Here is a 23017-nt window from a genome sequence, read left to right on the forward strand (position 1 = left end):
ACTTCCATAGGAAGTGTGCTCATGCCACCTGGTAAAACCACCAGGACGTGGTTCCAATAAGCAATGGTTGAATCCTTCAGTGATGCCACCAAGGGACACTATTAGTAGTAGTATGTCAAGGGCCCACTCAAGTCTGAGACCAACCCATTACTCCTCATGTTTCTTTAACTTTCTGACTTTTCTATGGGGAGAATTATAGAATGGGCTTTGGGTTTCTGTGCCTCCCACTTCATTTACCCCATGACCCCCAATTTAAGCTCCCACTTAATGGGAGTTTTATCGTATAGTAAGAGAGATCCTGTGTTCACACCAATTTTCTTGGGAAGAATGCTGTGGTGCAGGGGAGTCAGCAATGTTTGAACTCTTCTTTTGTCGGATTTTCATGGTTTGGAGTGTCCAGCATTCAGTTGTAGACAACGTGCTACTGTCACTCTGTATCCAACTGTAAAAGGGGTTTTCTTGTGTTACACTGTGTGTGTACAGGAAGAAACTCTACATAAATGTACTGGTGTCATACCCACTCAAATGTTCTTAATTTTTTTTAGGCCTTGTATCTCAGAAACTATTGTGTTCGACAATGATGATACAGAGACAGTGAGCACTGCTAAAGTTCAGATTTCAATGAAGTAAGCTGGGTGGTTTCACCTTTCTTTTGAACTCATATTCTTATTAACACTTCATGCGTCTCCTGTTATGGAATCTTTTATGTTCTGATAATAGTTCTCAATGTTTAACATTGAAATCATCATCTTCAATACATGAGGTAGAAAAATATATATCATAACATGAACTATGGTATCCAGGGCCACCAAACTTCATATGCAGTCCCCACTTGGAGATGAACATGTCTTGTGAACCTGGCAAGGTGGGTTATTTGGCAGTTAACCTTTGCGTAATCTTAAAACAGACTTTGGGTTCTGCAGAATTGTTTAACCTTTGAATAATTCACACTTGCTTGGTTTGTATGACAGAATACACTCCAAACGTGAATTCATGTCATATCATGTGAACAACCCCAGTGTAGTGAAATTAAATGAAAATACTTTGCTCATTTTAAGGGATGGAAGAATAAGAGATGGGACATTCAATAGTCCAATCCAGAATTTTCAGGGATCCTTGAATAAACTAACACTAAGGTCAACAAATATTTTGGAGCACAATCCAATACGTCTATCTTTCCCTAGTCTTAAGGATATTTTCCTTGCTGAGTTGAGTGGCAAGTATGCTTGGGATTGTAACCCTGCTGCCCAGACCTATGCATATGTACCTGGCATATGCAAGTCCTGCTGAGTTAAGCTGGTCTTGTTTCCAGGTAAGCATATATAGGGTTGCATCCCTTAGCAGATGCTAAGCTTGAAAATCTGGAAGTGTTGTAAAATATGCACAACCTCCTTTGTGATTTGAGCCATTTCATTACTGCCTACAGTTGCTTTCTCTACTTATTTTCCAATTCAGGTACGATGACAAAAATAAACAGTTTGCAATATTCATTGCCCAGGTGAATAATGTGCCTGCTCTCCTGCCACAGCAAGACCAGAAACTGTAAGTAAGTGGAATGACATATTAGAAGTGCCTGTAAAAGATTCCAGTGGCTCTCTTGATCGATCACCTTATGTATTCTTGTTATATAATACAGTCAGTCTGAAACCACTGTCCTATTTTTTTTCAGCAACCACTGCTCAGCTTGCTCATTATCCAACCTGTAGAAATAGTTTTAACTGTCCTTCCCCAATGTTTGAGTTCACTCTTCTTAAATGAACTTGCTTCAGGATAATGTATTTTGAGAGCACTATAGAACAAGCTAGGTGTTGTGGACAAGTGCCTACTTCAGCTTAGCAAAGGGAATTGGAAGTTGGAAGTATTGTTGAATTCAATGCATTCCTTTGGGCTTTTGCAGATTCATGATGTTGGATCTAGCTTTTATTCTGCCAAGTAGAAACAGTAACTGAGCAGAGTCCTGTTCAGCATGCTCCTACCAACAGAACTGGGTGGTGTGATCTCTACTGATTCCTTCTTTCTGCAGTCCAGTCCTCTGGAAAACATTTTCAGAGGGCACAGGGGAATGTAGTATAAGAGCATCATGAAACCCCCAATCAGTGCAGTTTGAGGGAGGCTTATGCTGGATCCAACCCAGAGTCTTGAAGATGATGTATTCAGGATTTCCTAGCTCATGACTGAACAGTTTTATTGACTGGGTTCACAAGGCATGACAACCCATACTGCGTGACAAGCCATAGTGGATTGTCATGTCATGAGAACCCAAACCACCTCCCACCTTGTTTATAGGCAACAAGCAACCCTTACAATCATCTGTTGTACCATCTGCACCTTGCTGACTGTGGGAAGCGGCCAGCAAGCCACTTAGCAAACCAGTGCCGCTCTTGCTGAACTTTCTGAGCTACCACGTGTGATAGCCACCCCACTGATGTCCAGGCTGCCTGACGGAGTGCCTGTCGCTGATTTGGATTCCCTTACAAGGATTATGAGTCTGGTTTTGCTCACCATGGCTTCTCCCCCATTGTTTCCACCAGAAATTGTCCTTTGTGATCTCTGAGATGATAGTGCTAAGTGGCTCACTGGAGAGGCTGACAATAGCTCATCACCCCTTTAAAAAAGTATTTGAAATGTAAGACATGTGCACACACTTCTTTCTGCATTTTTTCTGTTAGACTTGAGCAGTTGTGGAGGTCAGCACTTGCACTTGTCCACAGTGGGCAGCCTCACCTGGGCAACTTCCTCCCACTATCAGAGTTCAGCAGGTGCACACCAGGGACATAGACCCAGGAGCTGCAAAGAAATGTATTTTTTCCTTTGCTTTCACCTGGCAGTAGTCAAAAATCAAGCTGTCAAGGGAAAGCAAACCCACATGTGATTCTTTCTCCCCCTCACCTTTGGTTACCTGACTCTTCATATACATACAAATGTAGAGTCTTCATTTATATGTATCCCTGTCAAAAATTCCTGGATAGCCCTGGGGTGGCAAACCATTGACAGCTCTTCCAATGTGCTGTTTGAGTACATTGGAGGACCTGTCACTGGCTGTCAACTCAGAAATTAGGAAGACGATCTAGGAAATGAAAAGGAGAAGAAAGCTGCATTGAGCAAAAGGGAGATCACAATCAGTAAGAGGAGACAAAGCAGCTTTACCCACCAAATTCCCTGCGATAAGTGGGGGAGGACCATGGGGAAATGGGAGAGGACAACCCATGCTGAGTAGAATTGCTGAACAATCAGTGAGGCACTATGGAAAGGTGACCAGACTCACTGTGAGTTAGCCATGTCCCAGCTATGAAGGAGGTAGTGTACACCCACTATTGGTTATTGTGAAGTGGGTTAGTGTGACTTGTAAATGTGTCCATTGCTTTCAGCTGTGATTACTTAAATGTGACATAGAGTCTCTCCTTTTGAAAGGACTGGATTTCTGACTGATTGATTGCTGCTGCTGTTGATGATGTTCTATCTGTTGTTATTGTTTTAATTTATTGTGTATTTTACTATGCAAGGGGCGGCATAGAAATGTTTTAATAAATAAATAAAATAAATAAATAAAACATAGGACTGAAATCCTATGCACACATACATAAGAATAAACACCATTTAACTCAGTGGGACTTCTGCATAGATATGCATAGGATTAAGCTATCATTCGTATTCCTAACAGTGAAATAGAGAGCTCTATTACCTATTTAATTCTTAACTCTGAAGTGTGTGAAGGCTGTTTTAAGGTGTATACCTTATAGTGCAATGCAAGAATAATGTTGACATCAGCATATTTGGGGGAATATTAAGGTTTGTGGAAATTCAAAAGAAAAATCTTTTTTTAAAAAATGAAGAGGAAAAATCCAAAACAGAACCCAGCATGCTCAATAGTGGCACACTGTTAAGCGTCAGCTCCAGGGAGAACTGGGGAAGGAGGAGTGGAATGCCCTGATTCAGCCCCTTATGCTATCCTGGACAAAGACACGGCTGGAACCTTGGTGACAGCACTCCTATTAAGAGTGGGGATATACAGCATGGTTTTCTTGCAAATCCCACTTGTAAGCTTCTTTCTTACTTATTTAAAATAGGCATATCTTTTCTCTACATGATAGAAACCTCCAAAATGGCTGACAGTGAGTGAAAATTAGTACATAATAAGCATTGGATTCCTTTTAAAGGCATTAGTCAGAGAGGAAAGCACTGGGAGGATGATTGTGTAAAATGTTTGTGCTTCTTAGTCCTTAGATATTGCAGCTGTTGTGGTAGCTTCTACTGTTGCATGATGAATGGGTGACCAGGAAGGAGAGATTTTATCTATCTATTTGATATTTTATTTATTAGATATTTTTCTTTTAAAGAACTCAAAGTGACTTACATAATTATCCTTCTGCTCTCAATCTTATTCCCCTACCTTATCCCATGTGAAGTAGGTTGGGCTGACAGTCTGTGCCTGATTCAAAGTCACCCAGTTGTCTCCATGGCTGAGCTGGAACAGAACCCAAATTGTCTAAGTTGCAGACCCACACTCTTTTTGTCCCTGGGGCAGGGCTGATGACTAGTGTGTGACTTCTAGCTTTTTGGTGGCAGAGTTGAGAGGCTTCACCAGAGGACTGATTAAAGTTCAGTCAGGGAGATGATGATACAAATGTCTTGTCCCCAGGCTTTATTTTCACAGTTTTGTTCCAGATAGTCAGGTTTAAAGGACGAATGATGAAGAGCGGAGAATATTGAGAACTTTGCTTGAGACCTGTTGCTTAACCAGTCAGCCTGGAGTGGAATGTTAATGTGAATCAGACTTTGGTGAAATACAAAACTTGGGAAGAAAGTATTACATTAGCATGCAAAGTAAACTAAGTTGATGGAGCATTAATGTATACTGATCTAGAAAATGTTTTCTAAGAGAAACATTATCTGAAGAGATCATCTCTATAAATGTTTCCACCACCTCCCTTTTAAGTAATAATGATTGGTTTGGGAGAACTGGAGAATTATCCCACATAACATTTTACCATAACAGAATTTCAGCCAGCTGGTTTTTTTCTTGTGTAAATTAGACAAGGAACATCTCAGTTCTGTGTTTTGCTATCTCTGTGCAAAAGATGAAAGAAAACAGTTCAAGGTAGGAGCGGGTTTCTGTAAAGTAGAAACAGTGCTTACACAGTCATGTCATCTGTATTAGCTAACTAAACTGTACACATAAATGGACTATTGAAACTTTGGATAGGTTTCACTTGACAATAATGTATGATTTTTTTTAATCCAGTGGAAGTCCTAATGAAACCAATGTAAGATTGCAAATTCCTAGTGCCTACCAGAGAGCTATAGTGATGAGGCAAGAGGTAGAAAATACAGCAGCATCTCTTCAGTATTACATTGAGGATTAGTCTTGCTACCTGTGCCAGGTTCTTAGCTGATGAATTGAACTGTGCAGGACTCAGTTTGTGTTCAGCTGGAATCATCTTCATGTGCTATAAACTTGTACAGAAAGTAATACTGAATAAGCTATTTTTCAACAGGAGCATTCGTGTGGCCATCCTTCCTTCTTCTGAAAGTACAAGCTGTTTGTTCCGCACAAGGCTCTTGGAAGCATCAGACAATCTCATGTTCAATGAATTATTTTGTGTTACAATCCCTTACTCGGTTTTACGACAGAAGACACTCAGAGTTGATGTCTGTGCTGTGGATAAGTGCCATCTTGAAGAGTGTTTGGTCAGTATTCATTTCGACAACACTTTTAGTGCTTAGACTTTAAAAAATTGACTGATATAGAAGCTAACATCTCTTCTATAGTTATTTTGGTAATATATCTTCTAGGGAGCACTAATTGTGGTCCCTTTAGTAATAATATGCCAACAGTAATATACCAATAGCACTGTGTTATTCATCTACCACAATGAATTTATAAATTAGACTTCAAGTTCTTGTCATAAGATTTCAAAGTTCAGTCCAGTTTGCACTTCATAGTGGTATCTACACGAAGCACATTGGGCCTATCTGGGGTGTCCAGCATTCTTGCAGCTAATCAGGAGTCACTAGTTATATTACGATACCAGGAGACCTAACTAAACAATGCTTTTTTTAGAAAAACTGAAAAAAAACCACAGCACATACATAATGGCATTTGCCTGATCGTGGCATGCTTTATTATTAAGGGTTAACTGATAATGGAGGGCAAGACCCTCACAAGGTCAGGAGCATATGTGATGCTTGCTGCACAATGACGCCATTTTAACTCGTGTGAACTGGATTTTCAGGGTGTGCTTGTATGTGCCACCAACTCAAAAAGGTGCTGCCAGAGTTATGAAAACAATTATCTGTCTCATGTTTATGTTGCAAGGGAAGAACAATTGTATATATTTCTGAAGGTTATGTGTTCTCCCAGCATTTGTTTCATTGTCATTTGAATATTCTGAACATACCCATTGCTTTCTTTTTCCTTCTACAGGGAGGTGCACAAATTAGCCTTGCTGAGACCTGCAGACTGGGAGACGGGTCAACACGTTGGTACAATCTCCTTAACTATAAATATCTACAGAGGCGAAGCAGTGAAAACAAACAAGGGGTCGCCTGTTCTGAACCACCTTGCACTGAGAAAATGGTAATGACTAAATGTGTTTTCCAGAAATTACGGTATTTCTGGAGACAGTGCCTCTGGTTTGCATGTCTGAAATTAAACCAGATCAAGAAAACATGACTTGTTTTTTGACTTAGCTATCCACATAGCTGACAATATACAAAGTCTCTCAGTTGGAATAATAATAGTCTTTGGTGCAACAATGTACATTAAGAGTAATAATGTCATTAACTCATTTCCCACAGGACTCTGTATCTGCACTGCTTGAACAGACTGCTGTTGAACTAGAAGCTGTAGAGAAAAAACTAGAAGAAAGCAGAAGCACTTTACTTAACAACGAAAACTGGTAAGTGATATGAAACAGCTATATCATACTAACTTCATAGAGTTGGTCTGAGGATAAAATGGAAAGCAGGATGACTGTGTAAGTTGCTTTGGGTTCCTTGCAGATAGAAAAAAGACAAGATATAAATGTAATATAATAATATATCACAGCACTGCAGCAGCATTGTTTTTGTGAGCTTTTATCACCATGTATGTAAGTGCAGAATTAAATGAAAGGTACCAAGTTGGTCAACAGATATTGTCATTATTGTGGCAGGGGTACTGTCCTTCACCAATGCCCCACTTTTGAAATCCCCTGAATATTGTTCCTTTATACAGCAGTTTTTCATTATGCAGTCACAGCACAGATAGACAAGTCTGGAGGAAATTGCAGTGTAACAATGTCAAAAATTAAGATTGCAAGATCAAAGTGACTTCTTCAGAAGTAGCATACCATTCCTATAATACAATACCCTCCACATTTTTGAAGAGTTATAGTGTTCCACAAATTGCATACACTGAATCTTGTTGTATTAAAATTGTGTTAGCCCAAGTTTGATTTAAAAATAAATGGGATATGGGTATAATTGAAGTATATTATATATTATTGTTATAGTATGTGAATGGTGGTAGTATTGGTCTCTGGGGTGGTGGGTGCACTCTATCATTTATTATTTTTCTTAATTATTATATTCTAGTTATGTTTTATTATTGTTGTGAAGTTTTGTATTTATTTTTTTTCCGTAAAAAAAAATAAAAAGGGGGGGGGGAATAAATGTTTTGTGTAAGAATTGCCAAGTTCCCCAAAATGGTTGACTTTGTTTTCTAATGTTAAGGGTTAAATGGTGAACCTTGAATATGTGGGGTCTCATCTAAAATTGTTCATCTTCTTGTTTAGCAACTTTTTGCCAGTTTGTGTTTATGACTTTATTCCTACTTCCATTCAAATAAATGCTCTAAAGTCTGTTGATCACCTTCTAAAATAAACTCAGCTTGTTTGCGTTTTGGCATGGCAGATGCACTGTTGGGTTTCATGCAACATTTATATTCAGTTGCATTAACAACTCCATTTTGTGCAAAGTCCTCACATTAATGACACTTCCCAATGGAGTTTTTCATACTGATGCTAAGACTCATTACACAACTGAGTTGACTTAATCTGGTTAGCCCAACATAAATATTATGGCTTGCGACATGCATTGCCATCAGATGGAAGACATTTGGCTGTTGTTCCTGGGTCAGGGGTCTGTTGTTCACTGTAGAAACTCCACAAGAGGTGAGTAATAAATGAAGTGGAATTTGATGTGATACATCTATAACCCAAATATATTGTCACTCCGTCCTTATTATTCCAACATATACCATAAAGTATGGTAATGCTCTAGAAAACAGATACAAGGTCCTGTGTGTGGGAACATTAATAACTTTGATAGAGTGTGTTTCCCAGAGTGTGTGTTACCTGTTTACAGAACAGTTTTATTTTGTAACAGGCAAGATGAGGATGATGGTGAAGAAGGTGGCAACAGTGAAAATGAAGTACAAGAGGATGAAGAACTTTACGGTCAGATGTCAGCATGGGAAACAGAAGAGACCCCATCATCATTTTCACAGGCTGAGTCAGCAGCCATCAAGGTAAAGAAAGCACAAAGGAAGCAGAAGTTCCTTTATAAGCAGGTGTTCAGAAGGTCAAGCTGTTAGCATCATGCTATTGCTGCAGTATCTTTGCTTCCCTTCCAATGGGAGGGAATCGAGCTTCCGTTTTGTTTTGTTTTTTTGTGAATTGATACTCTTTGCTAAGTTTCACACAACACTCCCTTGGAATTCTAGCATTTTTCTGGTAGATTTATGACTAACTGGGATGATCACCCACACTTGAACTTGGATGTTTTGTTTTGTTTTTGTCATAGTCAGCAAAAAAATCGACAAATTGGGTAAAATAATTTTGCACCAACCATAGCTCTCAACTAGAGTTACTGTGATTGGATGAGCTATCATGCTCTAAATGAAATGAAGTTCCTGAATTGTTACAGTGTCACTTCCTGATAATGATACACAGCTACCAAAGTCTGCCTCTTATAAGCAACCTCAATGATATCACTGTCAGCAAATGCAGTATGCCCATATGGACTTGTCAGCACAAACCAATATTTGTATAGGCAAACCAGGTAATGCTTGTGTTTCCATGCACTGTTATCTGTTTTCCAAAACTAATTAGGAAGTTGGTGAACTGGCTTTTATTTCCACATTAAGCACATTATAAGACAAGTGCCTGGATTCTGTTTTTCTTATCATGATTTCTTTCTGCCATTTAGCCCCCTTCAAAGAATTCGAGTTAGTACCAATGTTATTTTAGTTCTCATTTCTGTAGCTAATTTCTGTGAGTTGAGCAAAACAAGCTGAACCAACATTTATATTTAAAAGAAACTAGGTATTTCTGTCTTTTTTACTTAGTTGTGTTTTATCCTAAGTCAGCTCTTGTACATCTGCTAACCCACGTAAGAGTGTTACATGGATTCCTCCTTCTCTCCAAAGAGTAAGCGTTGTACTTATAAACTATTTGCAGTAGTGCTCTCTTAAGCATGCTAGAAGCCATGCTCTGAATCTGGCTGACAACAGAATGACTATTTACAAAGGAATTGGTAAACTTTATATGCCACCGTCCAGCATAAAAACATCAAAATGAATATGCTTAGGCTTAGCACACTAAACGTTATCTTGGACTGTGATCATAGTATTTTGCCTTCTGTCTCTCTGACACTGATGTATGTTTGTTAAGTGCTGTTTTTAGATGCATTGACTTCTTTAAAATAAAACTTACAGGTGGTGATCCAAGTCTGGAACACCCCATTGTATTTCTCTACTTTTTACCTAAAGGGTAAGCAGAGGTAGACTTCAGCATATCTGCAGCCATAAGAGCTTCAAGACAGAGATGCTAATGGCACCTCGAGGGAGAAAGTTACACTGTGTTGTCTCTGTCTTCCAGGTGGATAAAGAGACTAACACAGACATCCTTCCACAATCTTCCACAGTAGTTCGTCCAAAAGATAAAAGAACACCTAACCCACTACGAACTCCTTTTGTTAGAGGCAGCACCATCATCCGTTCCAAAACATTTTCTCCTGGACCACAAAGCCAGTATGTGTGTCGGGTAAGGAAAATAGCATGTATGTGCCTGTCACTGTACTTTCCTTTCTTAGGGAACAGAATGCTACCAAGAAGAATTCTTAATAATGCATTCTACTGAGTATGGATAATCTTATTGTCTCTTTGATTTGAGGTTAAAAATACAAGTTTATCTATTTCTCATAGTTGAAAATGCTCTCTGAGTGTTAGTAAAAGCCAAACTCCATGTTATGTGAATCGCATAGCATATTGCTGAAGGTTAGCTTTTAATTTAGTGTAAGCACTTGTGGGCCTGATTTGGAGGGGGCAATTATACCTTCCACCCACCACAGTGTATGTCATTAAATTCTAGGAGAATGAGTTTGAGGGGGGAAATGATAGCCTTAGGGGAAGCTTAGTGCATGGTGCATTCTAAGCTCAAACTGCACGCTACATAATAGCATGCTACATGATAGCGTAATGTAGTTTGGCTCAGATAGGTGGACACCTGAAATCTAATATTAATTGCAATGTGCGAGGAGGAAAATTAAAATGGGACCTGAAAACTGAAGGCTGTGTTTCAGAGGAGTGAAGCTATGCCATCTAGTTGTGTGCATGAAATTGTTTCTATAGTAGATGTTTCCACAGAATCGCTGTTCCCCTTCCAGCTGTTTGTTAAAATCTCCCAAATTCAAAAATGTGATGATTTAACACAACAGCTGTTTAAAGGAGAAATTGGGAGGTGAAAAATAGCATATGCATATTCGTCCTATTTTCTCTTTCAGAAGCTGTCATTTAAAGTGTGCATGCGTATGTGCGCGCACACACTTTTTTAAAAAAATTGGAAAAGTTTAAGGCTCAGTTGTAGGTTCTTTTCAGCAATCCCTTGAACAAGCATTCACATCTTTTCTTTTTATCTGTCTGGACAATTGCCTAGTCCAGTTCATTTTTGCATATGTTTACCAGTGCAGGGAAGCAATCATGCTGATCCATAGGAAAAGCATGTAGTTTTTCCCAATCAGGGATTTAATGGAATGTGCCATGGAATGCTCTGCTGGTTGATATGCAGTATAGAATAAGTACTGTTAAATTCTTTGCTGCTAAGTCACTGTCTGCATAAAGCAACTGCATGAAGTAACAAATAAATATATTTCATGTGTACTTTAGAACTGAACTCTCTTCGTAGCTGAAGGAAACTTGCTCGCATATTATTCTCTCTCTTTCTTCAACAGAAGTTAAACCAGTTCAACTGTATAATCATACTACTTGGTATGTTGTTTTCTGACAACAGGGAAGCTTCACATTCTAACAAATTCAGGTTTACCTGTTGCTTGTGCCTTTTTTGGAAAGGCAACACCTGGCTCATTTATACGTGCCTTAGAATTTCTTCAACAAGTTACCTGCTTTTTGGAACTCGTAGAACATAGCTTGCTTCATAGATTTTCCTCTGGCTTTCTTATTCTGGAAGAAGAACGAAGGGCCACATACGACATATATTCTAAGAACACACCTGCTGATCACCAGATTTGTGGCTACACACATATACCCAGATCTCTCTGGTTAGCCATGATTTTCTTAAACACCTAACACTTGAATGCACTGGCCCATGCAACCAATCATGAATCACATTTGTGAGACCTCTGCCAATTTTATTGCAATGTAACAGTGAGGACAGTGTTTTCCAGTGGGTGACTTGCATGCAGAGGGCAGGAAGGAGAAAGCCGGAGTGATGGAAATGTGAAAGGAAAATCTGGTGTAACTTCACTGCAACATATGATGCAGCCAACCATGAATGTGCCCAGTACTTTGCAGTTATGTTTGCTCTGCACCACCTCTTTGATTAAATGTTTGTTCATAATTAATTAGTTCCAGGAGAGAGGATCAGGGGAGACTATAAATAACCCCTCTCTTTCACCAGCCTGTGAAGTAAACAAGGAAAACACTGTCAGGAAGTTCCTTTCATGAAGCATAGGCTGGCTCTGCTGAGGAACGAGGTGTTCCTTCTGTACATCAAGGCTGCCTATTACTCGAATGAATCACAACAGGGTCTGATACAGTTACTGCTTCCAAATTCAGGCAGTGTCAGGCTCACCAGCGATCCATTTTCCTTTTGATTTTGCTGCAAGCTGAACTCTCAACAATAAGCAAGACCTCTAAATTGCATCATCTTGTTTTTAAGTCAGGCCTTTTGGCATCAGGCCATGGAACAAACAGCACATGACAAGGGCATCCAGGCATAGCAGGATAGATGGATGGCTCAGTGCAGTGAACAGGAGATGATCTGAACAAAATGCACTGCAGAGGTTTCCCTCTGCCAATCCTCAGCAGCATTTAAAAATGTGGCTTTAAAAGAAAGTATAATTTTCTCACAGAGAAAACCTTTGAGAGGATGGGGCAGCTGGAAGAACTGTGAGGCTGTTCCATTCTTTGCACTCAGAAGATAGCAGGTGATGCTTTGGATATACGAAAGACAATTGGAAGGTATATCCGAAAAGCAAAGGAACTTGCTTCAAGTTTATTTATTTAAAACATTTGTATGCTGTCCTTCACTAACATGTCTCAGGACATCTTACAAGTTCATGATAAAGATGGCAGGCTTTTCCTGTGCGACCTCCTGTACAACCTTTTCCTGCTGTGGCACAATAGGTGGCATACAAATTTATAAGTAAATAAATAAAAACCTGTAGCCACACGAAGGCCAGGAACATTTGCTGCTGCTCTAAACAAACAACAAAAATGGAACATGTACATTCTTTGAAAAACATATTTTAATCACATTTCAGTAATATGAATAGATTGGTTATCTGCATTCCATTACTCTGAATATTTTATGCCCTCATGTTTGGCTGCATAAACCCATTGTGCAGCACCTTTTCCTACCTTCCGCAAATACAGAAATTCGCACAAACCCTTAAGGATGATTCTGAAGAGTTACCCTATTGAGGATTCCAATCCTAAACCAATACAGTAATAGTCTAACCATAGAGGAACAAAAGAAGTTGCCTTATGCAGAATCAGAGTCCAGTATTATCAACATTGAATAATAGCAGCTTTCCTGGATTTCCAACAGGATTTTTGCCCAGACCTATGTGGAGCTATCTGGGACTGAATCGGGGATCTTCTGCATCCATATGACCCTTCTTCTGTACTCTGTCCCACAATGTTTTCTGAATATTTGAGTCACTAAGACTCTACTTTCAATTTTCCCAGGCTCCTTATGTGAACTTAAGACTTTTCATTCTGTCATGTTTCAAATTGGATTCCTGCATTGAGGAGAAGGTTGGACTCAATAGCCTTAATAGCTCTTCCAGCTCTACAATTCTGTGCTTTTCTTGCAGCAGAATACAGTTCTCCCAAACAGAGGTCAGCAGCCGTCCAGTACCAGTGACACAACTCCCTCAATGCCTTTGTTCATTTCTCTTTTTCAGCTTAATCGCAGTGATAGCGATAGTTCAACTTTGTCTAAGAAACCACCCTTTGTTCGGAACTCTGTGGAGAGGAGAAGTGTTAGGATGAAAAGGGTAAATATTCTTCTTTCATAGAATCGTGTTTCATATATTTATTTAATAGTTAAAGGCACAATCCTGGGCATATTTAAAAAGAAAAAAGGCCTACAACTGCTGGCTTGGCATTCTGCAAGTTTAAGGCCTTCCTTCTAAACATGCATAGGACTGTACCCTAAATAAATGGCTTTATGAACTGGCCTCTGCCTGCCAGACCCTCAAGTCAGTGTACACTAATCTAAGAATACAGCTCAACATCATAAAAAACAATACATACAGGAATAAGTATGTATACTATAATAAAACTAGAGAATGACAGTAAAGTGTAACATAATATTTTATCACTGTTATTACAATAACGAAATGATAGGCTTCATATACTTTTCACAAGCTTAGTTAATTGTTTTTAAAATAGTTACACATTGTGTGATCAATAATTATGCTTCCTGCTCCAGTTTTGCATATTATATATTAACAGCATGAGCTCTTTAGATGGCTTGCTATGAAAGTTTTAAGGGTTTTGCAGTTTTTGCTAATGTACGAAAGAGAAATTGCAAAATATCTGCCATATAGTTCTGCATCATTTTGAAAGCTCTAGTCTTTAGACAAATGTCTAAAGAATTTCTCACCAAAATATTATTTTTTCTTGGGTGCCATGAACCAGTTTTCTTTAAATTCTTGTGACAAATTAAAGCACCCTTTTTGAAAAGAATAATCCACAGATGTATACATCTATTTGTTCGTTTTTCAGTCTTCTGTGAAAACCACAGGACCTGAGCGTCTAATCCGTACCTCTCTTGACCTGGAATTGGACCTTCAGGCTTCAAAGACCTGGCACTGTCAGCTGGTACAGGAAATCTCTGTCCTCAGACAGCTCAAGGAACAATTGGAAGAAGCACAAAATCAGGGACTGAAGGAACTTCCCCGATATATAGATGAAGATGAACGATTCCGGATGCTAATGAGGCTGGTGGAGAAGCAAGTAAGCATAACTACAGACTGGGTTTCATTAATAAATTTTCAAAACTGAAATTGGGTCTAATGTTAGCTGTTTCTCAAGACTCCTGACTTACGATCAAGTCCACATGGCTCTTCCAGATAATTTTTAGCATTACCATTTTTAGTGGAATTTTAAAAAGGCTCTATGAGGGTTTAGCACAACCCTGTGAGCAACTTGTGGCCTCTCAGATTTTCTTTAGCATACATTTCTGATGATTCCTTATTCTTGACCATGCTGGTTAGGGCTGGAGGAAGTTGTGGACCAGAACACCTGGAGAGTCACAAATTGCCAACCCCTGCTCTGGTCAGAATTGCAGGTTTTCTGAATGTATTAAATGCTTTGGGGGAAATCATCTTTTTATTTCTAACAAAGCACTGGTGCGCCATAAGGACAGAATTAATTCTGATTTTGAATTCGAGTTTAAGCATGTGCTACTGGACTCAGGGAAGCAGATTCCCCCACCCTCTTATCCACATAGCAATCCTTCTAGCACCTGGAAGTGCTTCACGGAGGGTCAAGAGAACCCCTTGAATGGGGTGGGCTGTAGTGCAGGGGGAGGAGGAAAATGCCAGATACTGTGAGGAGACACCTTCCATGAGCCAGAGCCTTTCTGTCTACAGAAAGCAAGTTCTGAATCCAGCCTACCATTAGTATAAGGATACTTCCACGTGTTGCTATATCATCAACTCAGATTTTTCCCAGGATGTTCACCTTTAAATAAGCATGGGTCAATGGTATAATTAGTCTCATTACTGAAGGTATAATTAGATGATTAATTCATAATTAGTATGAACTCACAAGCAAAGATTTCTAAGCATCAGTGTTAAGGACTGAATATGATGGGACATGCCAGCTGCTTCACCAGGTTTACTTTTCACTGAAATTGTTCTGGATAAAAAACAATCCTGTGCATGTTTAGACAGAAAAAAGTCCCACAGTTCTCAGCATTCCCCAGCTAGTATATGAAATCCTGGCTGAAGAATCTTTCAACATCTCCATTTGCAAAACCAGCTCAGAAATAAGACTGAAATACTGTTTTTTGCTGTTTGATAAGTAAGAAATACATGTGGAGTATGATCTTGTATTTTGGAGAGATGCCAAAGAGGGGTGAAACATTTGAGATGTGTTTGCACTGCAGCATATTTGCTTTGTCCTGAGAATACTGGAAAACTCTGCAACAGGTTCAAATGCTTTCAGATTTCTAGGAGTGTGACCTTTGCATTCTGCAGCAGACCTGCTTTTGCCTAGTTATCTGCGTGTGTGTGAGGGACAGATTTCCAGTAATCCATATTTGTGCCAACATGTGTCAGGTAATGCATGTTAGCAAGTACAAAGATACATGTTAGCATAAGCTGAATGAAATTCTGCTTTAAATAGTCCAGTTCAATGAAGGTGAATGACAGAACACAAGATGGCTGACAATCTGCCAAGCACAGATGAATAGATACAACAAAATCTATACATTCCTACTTTGTCCTATGAGATTCAGTATAAGTTGTTGAAAACCAAACTGCCCCTATCTGAATAGATACAATTTTTAATTTATATATATCTGCCTTGGTATAATGGTGAAATTTAATGGGATATTGGACTTTTTAAACCTTGAAAGAAAGTGGATATTGATATTTAGCATGTGGATAAACCCAAATGCATACATGTACTTGCAGTATAATCCTACTTGTATCCTATATTTAGTCAGTAATGAATACCGACTTCAGGAGAATTAGGGTATGTAAAGGATTGCAGATATTTACTTATCAGCTGTATTATTTTGTATTTGTTTCAAAATTATTACATTTAAAAAAAACTAGAAGGTTTGTGGAATCCAATTTACATATAATTGATGTTTTCTATTTCTGGAATAGTAATTCTCACATATGCTGTATTTCTAAATGAACTGATCTGAGAGCATTGAGCACTAGCCCCAAAATAATCACAAAGTATTATGCCAAACTAAGTAGTTGACATAAGTGATTATAACAAATATTTCTTTCTGTTCAGCTTTAAATATTCAAGAATTCTCTAAGACAATGGTCAAATTATACAAATCAAAAAAATGCACAGTAAGAATGGAAGTATTAAAAAAATCTTTAAGTTGCACGGTAACATGTCTGCAATGTATATGTGCTTTCACTGTTTGTATCCCCCTGCCCCATGGAGCCAATTTGAGGACTGAAGGAATAAAATGTAGTGTTCCAGAGGGGATAGATTATTAAGGAGGGGAAACAAGGCAGAAGAGGTGAGGAGAAATCTCCATTCCATACACAATCAGTCAGCTGGTCAGATTGTGACAAATAGCTGATTAAAGCATTAATTTAGAATAATGGGTAATAGAAAAGTTAGTTTATTACTTTGTTTCATTTATTATTAGAATGTATCTACCATTCTAACTGCTAAGAAGCAATCAAGGTGGTATGGATGGGTATGAAATTATTATATTGTAAATGTTTAATCAATAATGTTATTTAACAAAAATATTAGGTATTTGGTATTACAAGCATTTATGAGATCAAACACTTCATTTTGACACTACACTAGTAGCCCAGGAATAGTCCAAATCATACCATTTTTCTTGAAAATGAAACTAAACTAATCCAATGTCCATTACAACAATAAAAGACAAAATAATGTTTTGAGTATGGTTATACTACAGGACTGCTTGTAAAGAAAATGTGATAGGCGCCAGAGGATGAGTGTGGTGTACAATTGTATTGTGGTTGGAAGAGGTACCTTGGCAGGTATTTACAGCCCTAAGCCATATATAGCTTTATGGGTTAAAGCCAGCATCTTGAATTGGGAAAGGAAGCAAACAGGCAGCCAATGCAGATGGTCCAGAATTAGTCTTATGTGTTTGGACCTGTGGGTCTCAGTTATTAATCTGGCTTCTGCATTCTGCACCAGCTGCAATGTCTGAACCAACTTCAAGGGCAGCTGCACAGATAGTGTGTTGCAGTAATCTAATTTAGAGATTACTAGAGCATATATTATTGAAACATCACCTTCTAGAGATGGTCTTCCAAGTAGGAAGAGAACGACTGCAACACAGTAGCCCCAGCTCCTGATTCAGATAGTCACCCCAGTGGGATGCCATAGTTGATGATATTGAGAGCCCCTGAGAGTTCAGGAATATCAACAGGGTTAAACTCCCCATCTCTCTACCAGCATAGACTATCATACAGGGTGACCAAGGCTCTTTCCATGCGAAAACCAGATCTAAACCCTGACTGAAATGGATCCAGACAATCAGACTCATCCAAGAGTACCTGGAGTTGATTGGCAAGCACCCTTTCTAGAACCTAGTCCAGAAAGGAATGTTTGTTCCTGGCTCAAAGTTATTAAGGCCAGTCTTTTGGGGCAAGGGAGGACTTTTTTTGGAAGTGGTCTCACTACTGCCTCTTTCAGGAGGCATGAGCACATTCCTTCTCACAAGAAGGCATTAATAACTTCCCTGGCCCAGCCTGTTGTTCCTTCCTTGCTGGCTTTTACAAGCCAGGAGGGGCAGGGATCCAGTACACAACCCTGGCCAAGCGCCTCGTCTACATCCTCAGGCTGCACCAATTGAAACTCATCCAAAGGTATTTATTAATTATATAACTAACAGTGGCAAAAAGGTAGTGTGTGCTTCTGCTTTTTACTGAAATGGTCCTGCGGGCTTTGTATATGTGCAGTCTACATCTTTCGGTCTTATTTACCTCCAAGGCAGTGAGTATGAATGGGATTATGAGATGAAATGTATTTGCTGGTATTAAACTCACAGGATATGTGCCAGGTACTTATCAGTGCTTTTTCCTCCACCAACACAGTGGTGTGGTAATAATGGCCATGAAATCACATATGCATGTTCTGTCCTTTTACAGCTTCTGTCACTGATGACTCTAAATAAATCAGTCTGTGCCGAACTCCGCCCTGTACTGGACAGGAAAATAAATTGTTTTGTTTTACACAGAGAATGTCAGACTACAGATGAACCTATTGTCTCCTATTTAAATTAATGGCTTCATTCCTCATTCAATTAGGTGGAAAAAATCGAATGTAAGTGCGAGCTGAAAGCTGATAAAATGATGAGAGCAGCTGCTAAGGATGTGCACAGGCTTCGAGGGCAGAGTCGTAAGGAGCCTTTAGAGGTACAGTCTTTCAGGTATGAAAACATGTCCCAGATTTTACTTAAATATTTGGCTTTACTCCTTTTAAAATAATTTCACTTATTAGCATCACAAATGCTTTAGTAGTAGAGGCAAACGAGTCATGCTTACATTGTGTTTATCTTCAGATCATAAGAGACAACCTTGGATGGCATTTCCTAAAAAGAGCCTCTTCTGTGATAGGCTTATCTTGCAATGACACAATATTGTCTCATTTGCCAGTTCTTTTTGTTTAAAATGAGCGTCTGATCTATCATAGTGTAATGAATGCCTACCACCAAACAGAAAACTGTGGGCTTGGCTAAAACAACTTTTGTGACAGTTCCAGTTCGGTAGGATTTATTGTATTGAAATCATTTGACTGCCTTCCCCCAAAATCACTCTTCCAAGTAATAATTTCTGGAGAAAGACCTATATTAGTCTGTTGAAGCAAAAATAACTATATTTTGTGGCACCTTCAAGGCTAACGAATTTATTATGCTGCGAGAATTATGGAACAGTCTGCTTCATGAAATGCTGTATTGAGTCGCAAGTATATATGCACTTAGTGAGGTAGGCTGTAGCCAGTGGGGTTGGGTGGGAATGAAAGGCAGAAGCTCTAGACAGTGGCAATTACATTAAAATAACATAATTTAAGCAGAGGAATCATGACATTATTACATTCTGCTTTTCATTCCTTCCTGAACTCACTATTTACTTGGTTTTATTTATGTATTCTTCTGTCCATCCTTCCTTCCATATGCCGCCTACTGCTGTAATCTCAAGGCAGTTTACAATTCACATTTGTGCGCTGGAGCCCAGCTAGCTTTGGGGAAGGCCTCACTTTTGGGGAAGGCCGACCTTGATCTGATCTTCTCAGAGGTGAGACCTTCCCCAGAAACCCCAGTTATTCATTCTGTCTTGTGAAGGGAGGAAGTCCTTGCCAGCTCTTGTGCTACTGGAGCAATCTCTGGAAAGAAAGCAAAGGAACTGATGGAGAGTGATCAGCAGGGGAGGGGAAGAGCCCAGGCACAGCAGCTGGGAAGAAAACACGCGAGTAGACATTTTTCCCACTCCACCTTCTACATGGAGGAAGCACCCAGTGCCAGGCCACAGCCACCCACAAAACAAAGATCAGCCAAGCCACAGGCCTGCTGCTGTGCAGCTGCATGTGCCAGGAGTCTCCCATGTGGACGCTCCTTCTGCCACCACACAGACAGGCCTTGGCGCTGCTGCCACTGCTGCTCCCACAAAGAAATCACAGCCCAGCCAAGTCAGTAGCTGAAGCTTTCCAGGCAATTAAAAACAATGTAAAACCATAAAAGTGGAATGATAAAAGGAGCATAAAACAGTACAGTATAAAATAAAAGCTAGAATAAGATCTGTCAGTAATGCAAGGATTTCCAATGAGGTAATTAATTTAAAAAAGAAACCGAAGGACTAAAATGCCTGGGAAAATAAGGAGGTTTTCGCCTGGCATAGAAAGAGCACAGTGCAGTCCATGCCGTCCAGCGCTCCATTCACACAGTGGCAAAACAGCTGCCCACAGGATCCCTCAGCCTGGGTGGTTTCTGCCAGACCCAGCTCCTCAGTCCCCCAGCATACCACAGATGGCTAGCAAGGCCAGTAGCCATTGATAGCTGCCTTCTCCAGGAATTTGTCCAAATCCCCTTTAAAGATGCCCAGGTTGGTGGCCATCACCATTTCCGCTGGCAGTGAATGCCATAGTTTAACTATACGCTGTGTGAAGTACAGCTGTATTTTATCTGTCCTGAATCTCCTACCAATCAGCTTCATGTGATGACCCCACATTCAAGTGTTATGGAAGAGAGAGAAAATGTTTTCCTCTCCCATTTTCTCCACAATATACATTATTTTAAAGACTTCTATCATGTCTCCCCTTATTTGACTCTTTTCCAAGCAAAACAAACCCAGTTTCTATAACTCTTCCTCATGTGGGAGTTGCTCCAACTCCTTGATTATTTTAGTGCTCTCCTCTGTACTTTCTGCAATTCAATGGTGTCTTTTTTCAGGGGTGCTGATCAGAATTGTACATAGTATTCTAAGCATGACAGCATCAAAGATTTGTATAAAGGGAGTACGATCTGGGCAGTTTTATGTTCAGTTCCTTTCTTAATTATCTCTACCATGGATATTGCTTTGTCATAGCAGCTGTACACTGGGTCAACATTTTCATCTAGTTGCCCACTGCTATCCCAAGATCCCTTTCTTGATCAGCCTCTGCTAGCACATTGCATCAGCTTACACTTGAAGTTTTTTGTATCATCTTGTTTTGTTTTACCCCAATATGCATTACTTGACACTTAATTTGATGCCCACCTCACAGCTTGCAGAGATCCCTTTGAAGCTCCTCACAATCCCTTTTGGTTTTAACCACCCTAAATAGTTCGGTGCCATCAGCAAACTTGTTCATCACTTCTCATTATTTATGAATAGCTTAAAAAGTGTTTGCACTAATATCCCTCGATATTTACATCCCATTATGAGAAAATACCATTTATGCTCACTCTCTGCATTCTGTTGCGTAACCATTTATGGATCCATAATAAGGCCCCTTCCTCAATTTCATGACTGCTAAGTTTGCTCAGGAGACTTTGGTGAAGGTCTTTGCCAGAAGCCTTTTGGAAGTCCAAGTAAACAGTGTCAACAGGATCACCCTGTTCATGTACTTACTGACACTCTCACTTAACTGGGCAGATGAATTACTCACTATCAGTAGCTCTGTCTTGTACAGATTGAATATCATTTACTGGCGTTCATTCAGTCCACTGTAGTGCCCAGGCACTGATACAGAGTGCTGGGTGTTGTATATATTGAGGACACATCAGCTCAGCCCACACCTCTGTTGAACTGCATGAAGCCCTGCAAAACCCCATAGCTTAGCCGTCAAGACGCATATCATTAAACTTCCAGCATCACCTTCTAGAATTGGCCATTCCAGTAGGATGCAAACCCCTGAAATGCAGTGCCTCCATCTCTCAACCCAGCGATGGATTTTATTGAAAGCCACCGAGAAGTCCATGAAAACAGGGTTTTGTTGTAACTGTGTGTGAGAGAGACAGAGAAGGAAGGGAGACTTCAAAATGTTTAGCCATAATAAACTTGCATCTTCTAGATTTGTTTTACCCCAAAGGTTATTTCTTTAACATGAAATTTATATCTTTATCATTTTTTGTGAAGTTGTACATGATTAGGCATAGGTAGAGCTTTCTTCTACATGTTGAAAATTAAAGACTGAAAATTCTTATTTTCATTAACAAGTGGTGTTTGTATTGTTTTGTAGAGAGAAAATGGCATTTTTCACACGACCAAGGATAAACATTCCAGCCCTCTATGCGGATGATGTTTAGTATCTATTTAAGTATTTCTTTCTCCAACAACTTGAAGAACATATATTTTCATTTCATTGAAGTTTATTTATGTCATATTATAAAGGTACCAGTCATTTGTACATTGATGGCTTTATAAGATCTATGTCCAGATTTTAACTTTCTCTTCTCCATTGCAAATGCCAGCATTAAAAGGACATGATTATATAGTTTGTATATTTAGCACTGTATTTTTGGGAAAGAATTTTTAAATATGAACAAATGCAACTCAAAAGTGCTGTTTAAATAAGATTTCATTTAGACATTTTGTACAGCTCTTGCATTTTTTAAAAGAGGTTTTGCCACAATAAAATTTGAATCTAATGGAGCATCAATCTTACTATTCTAAAAACATAACCCAACTATTATAGACAGCCCACTTCTTATAGAACTAGGTTTTGCTAATTTAAATATTTTTATACAAAAACAGAGGATGAAAGAAGCCATTGATTTTTTAAAGAGCTGTGAATGAGTGCACTCTGAGCTATGAAACACTCGCATTTCATAAAAATGAGTGTGGAGTTCAAATTGCCTGCTGCACTTTAACTTGGAGATTGTTATTTCAGCTCATCATGTATCTGTACCAAAGGCCCACTGAACCCTTTGCTACAGGAAGAGAGCTCCAGGGAACATAATATTCATGTTCGCTTTTCTTATGGCTCAGTATTTTGCTTAAAGAAAAAAATCCTCACCTGTCCACAATCAAAATAATCCAGATTTTATAAAAACTGACTTTGTTTTTAAATTATTTTGAAGTTGTTTTAAAAAACATAACATTCCTTTTATAATCCTTTCCATTTACAAAGAGTAAGTAACCATTAAGGAGCTTCTAAAAAGAAAGCCTATGACTACAATTTTATCTTGAACTCTATGAGAAGTCTTGTATGGTATTGTTTAAACTGATCATATTTTCCTCCCTACCTTATTGAATGGAAGAACTATTTTGGAGTGGGTTTCCTCTTGTTACTTTTGGAAAAAAAAACTACTAAACAACATGAAATGAAGCCTCATCAAGAAATACTGTA

At 39.1% G+C, this 23017-nt stretch overlaps 1 protein-coding gene across 2 annotated transcripts in view; it reads left to right on the plus strand.

The window, feature by feature from the left end:
* WWC1 (WW and C2 domain containing 1) overlaps window positions 1–23017 on the plus strand; it is a 106355-nt gene extending 83338 nt beyond the window's left edge. For both annotated transcript variants that reach the window (XM_044453940.1, XM_044453941.1), the window contains 11 exons: window positions 546–626; window positions 1456–1542; window positions 5496–5688; window positions 6425–6577; window positions 6799–6899; window positions 8368–8509; window positions 9861–10025; window positions 13408–13500; window positions 14234–14464; window positions 18499–18620; window positions 21908–23017. In XM_044453940.1, the coding sequence (XP_044309875.1) occupies window positions 546–626; window positions 1456–1542; window positions 5496–5688; window positions 6425–6577; window positions 6799–6899; window positions 8368–8509; window positions 9861–10025; window positions 13408–13500; window positions 14234–14464; window positions 18499–18620; window positions 21908–21974 (1435 nt within the window). In that variant the 3' untranslated portion in view covers window positions 21975–23017. The remainder of the gene's footprint in view (window positions 1–545; window positions 627–1455; window positions 1543–5495; window positions 5689–6424; window positions 6578–6798; window positions 6900–8367; window positions 8510–9860; window positions 10026–13407; window positions 13501–14233; window positions 14465–18498; window positions 18621–21907) is intronic.

Source organism: Varanus komodoensis, unplaced genomic scaffold (assembly GCF_004798865.1).
Source record: "Varanus komodoensis strain SLA01 unplaced genomic scaffold, ASM479886v1 scaffold7_1, whole genome shotgun sequence".
Lineage (NCBI taxonomy): Eukaryota > Metazoa > Chordata > Lepidosauria > Squamata > Varanidae > Varanus > Varanus komodoensis.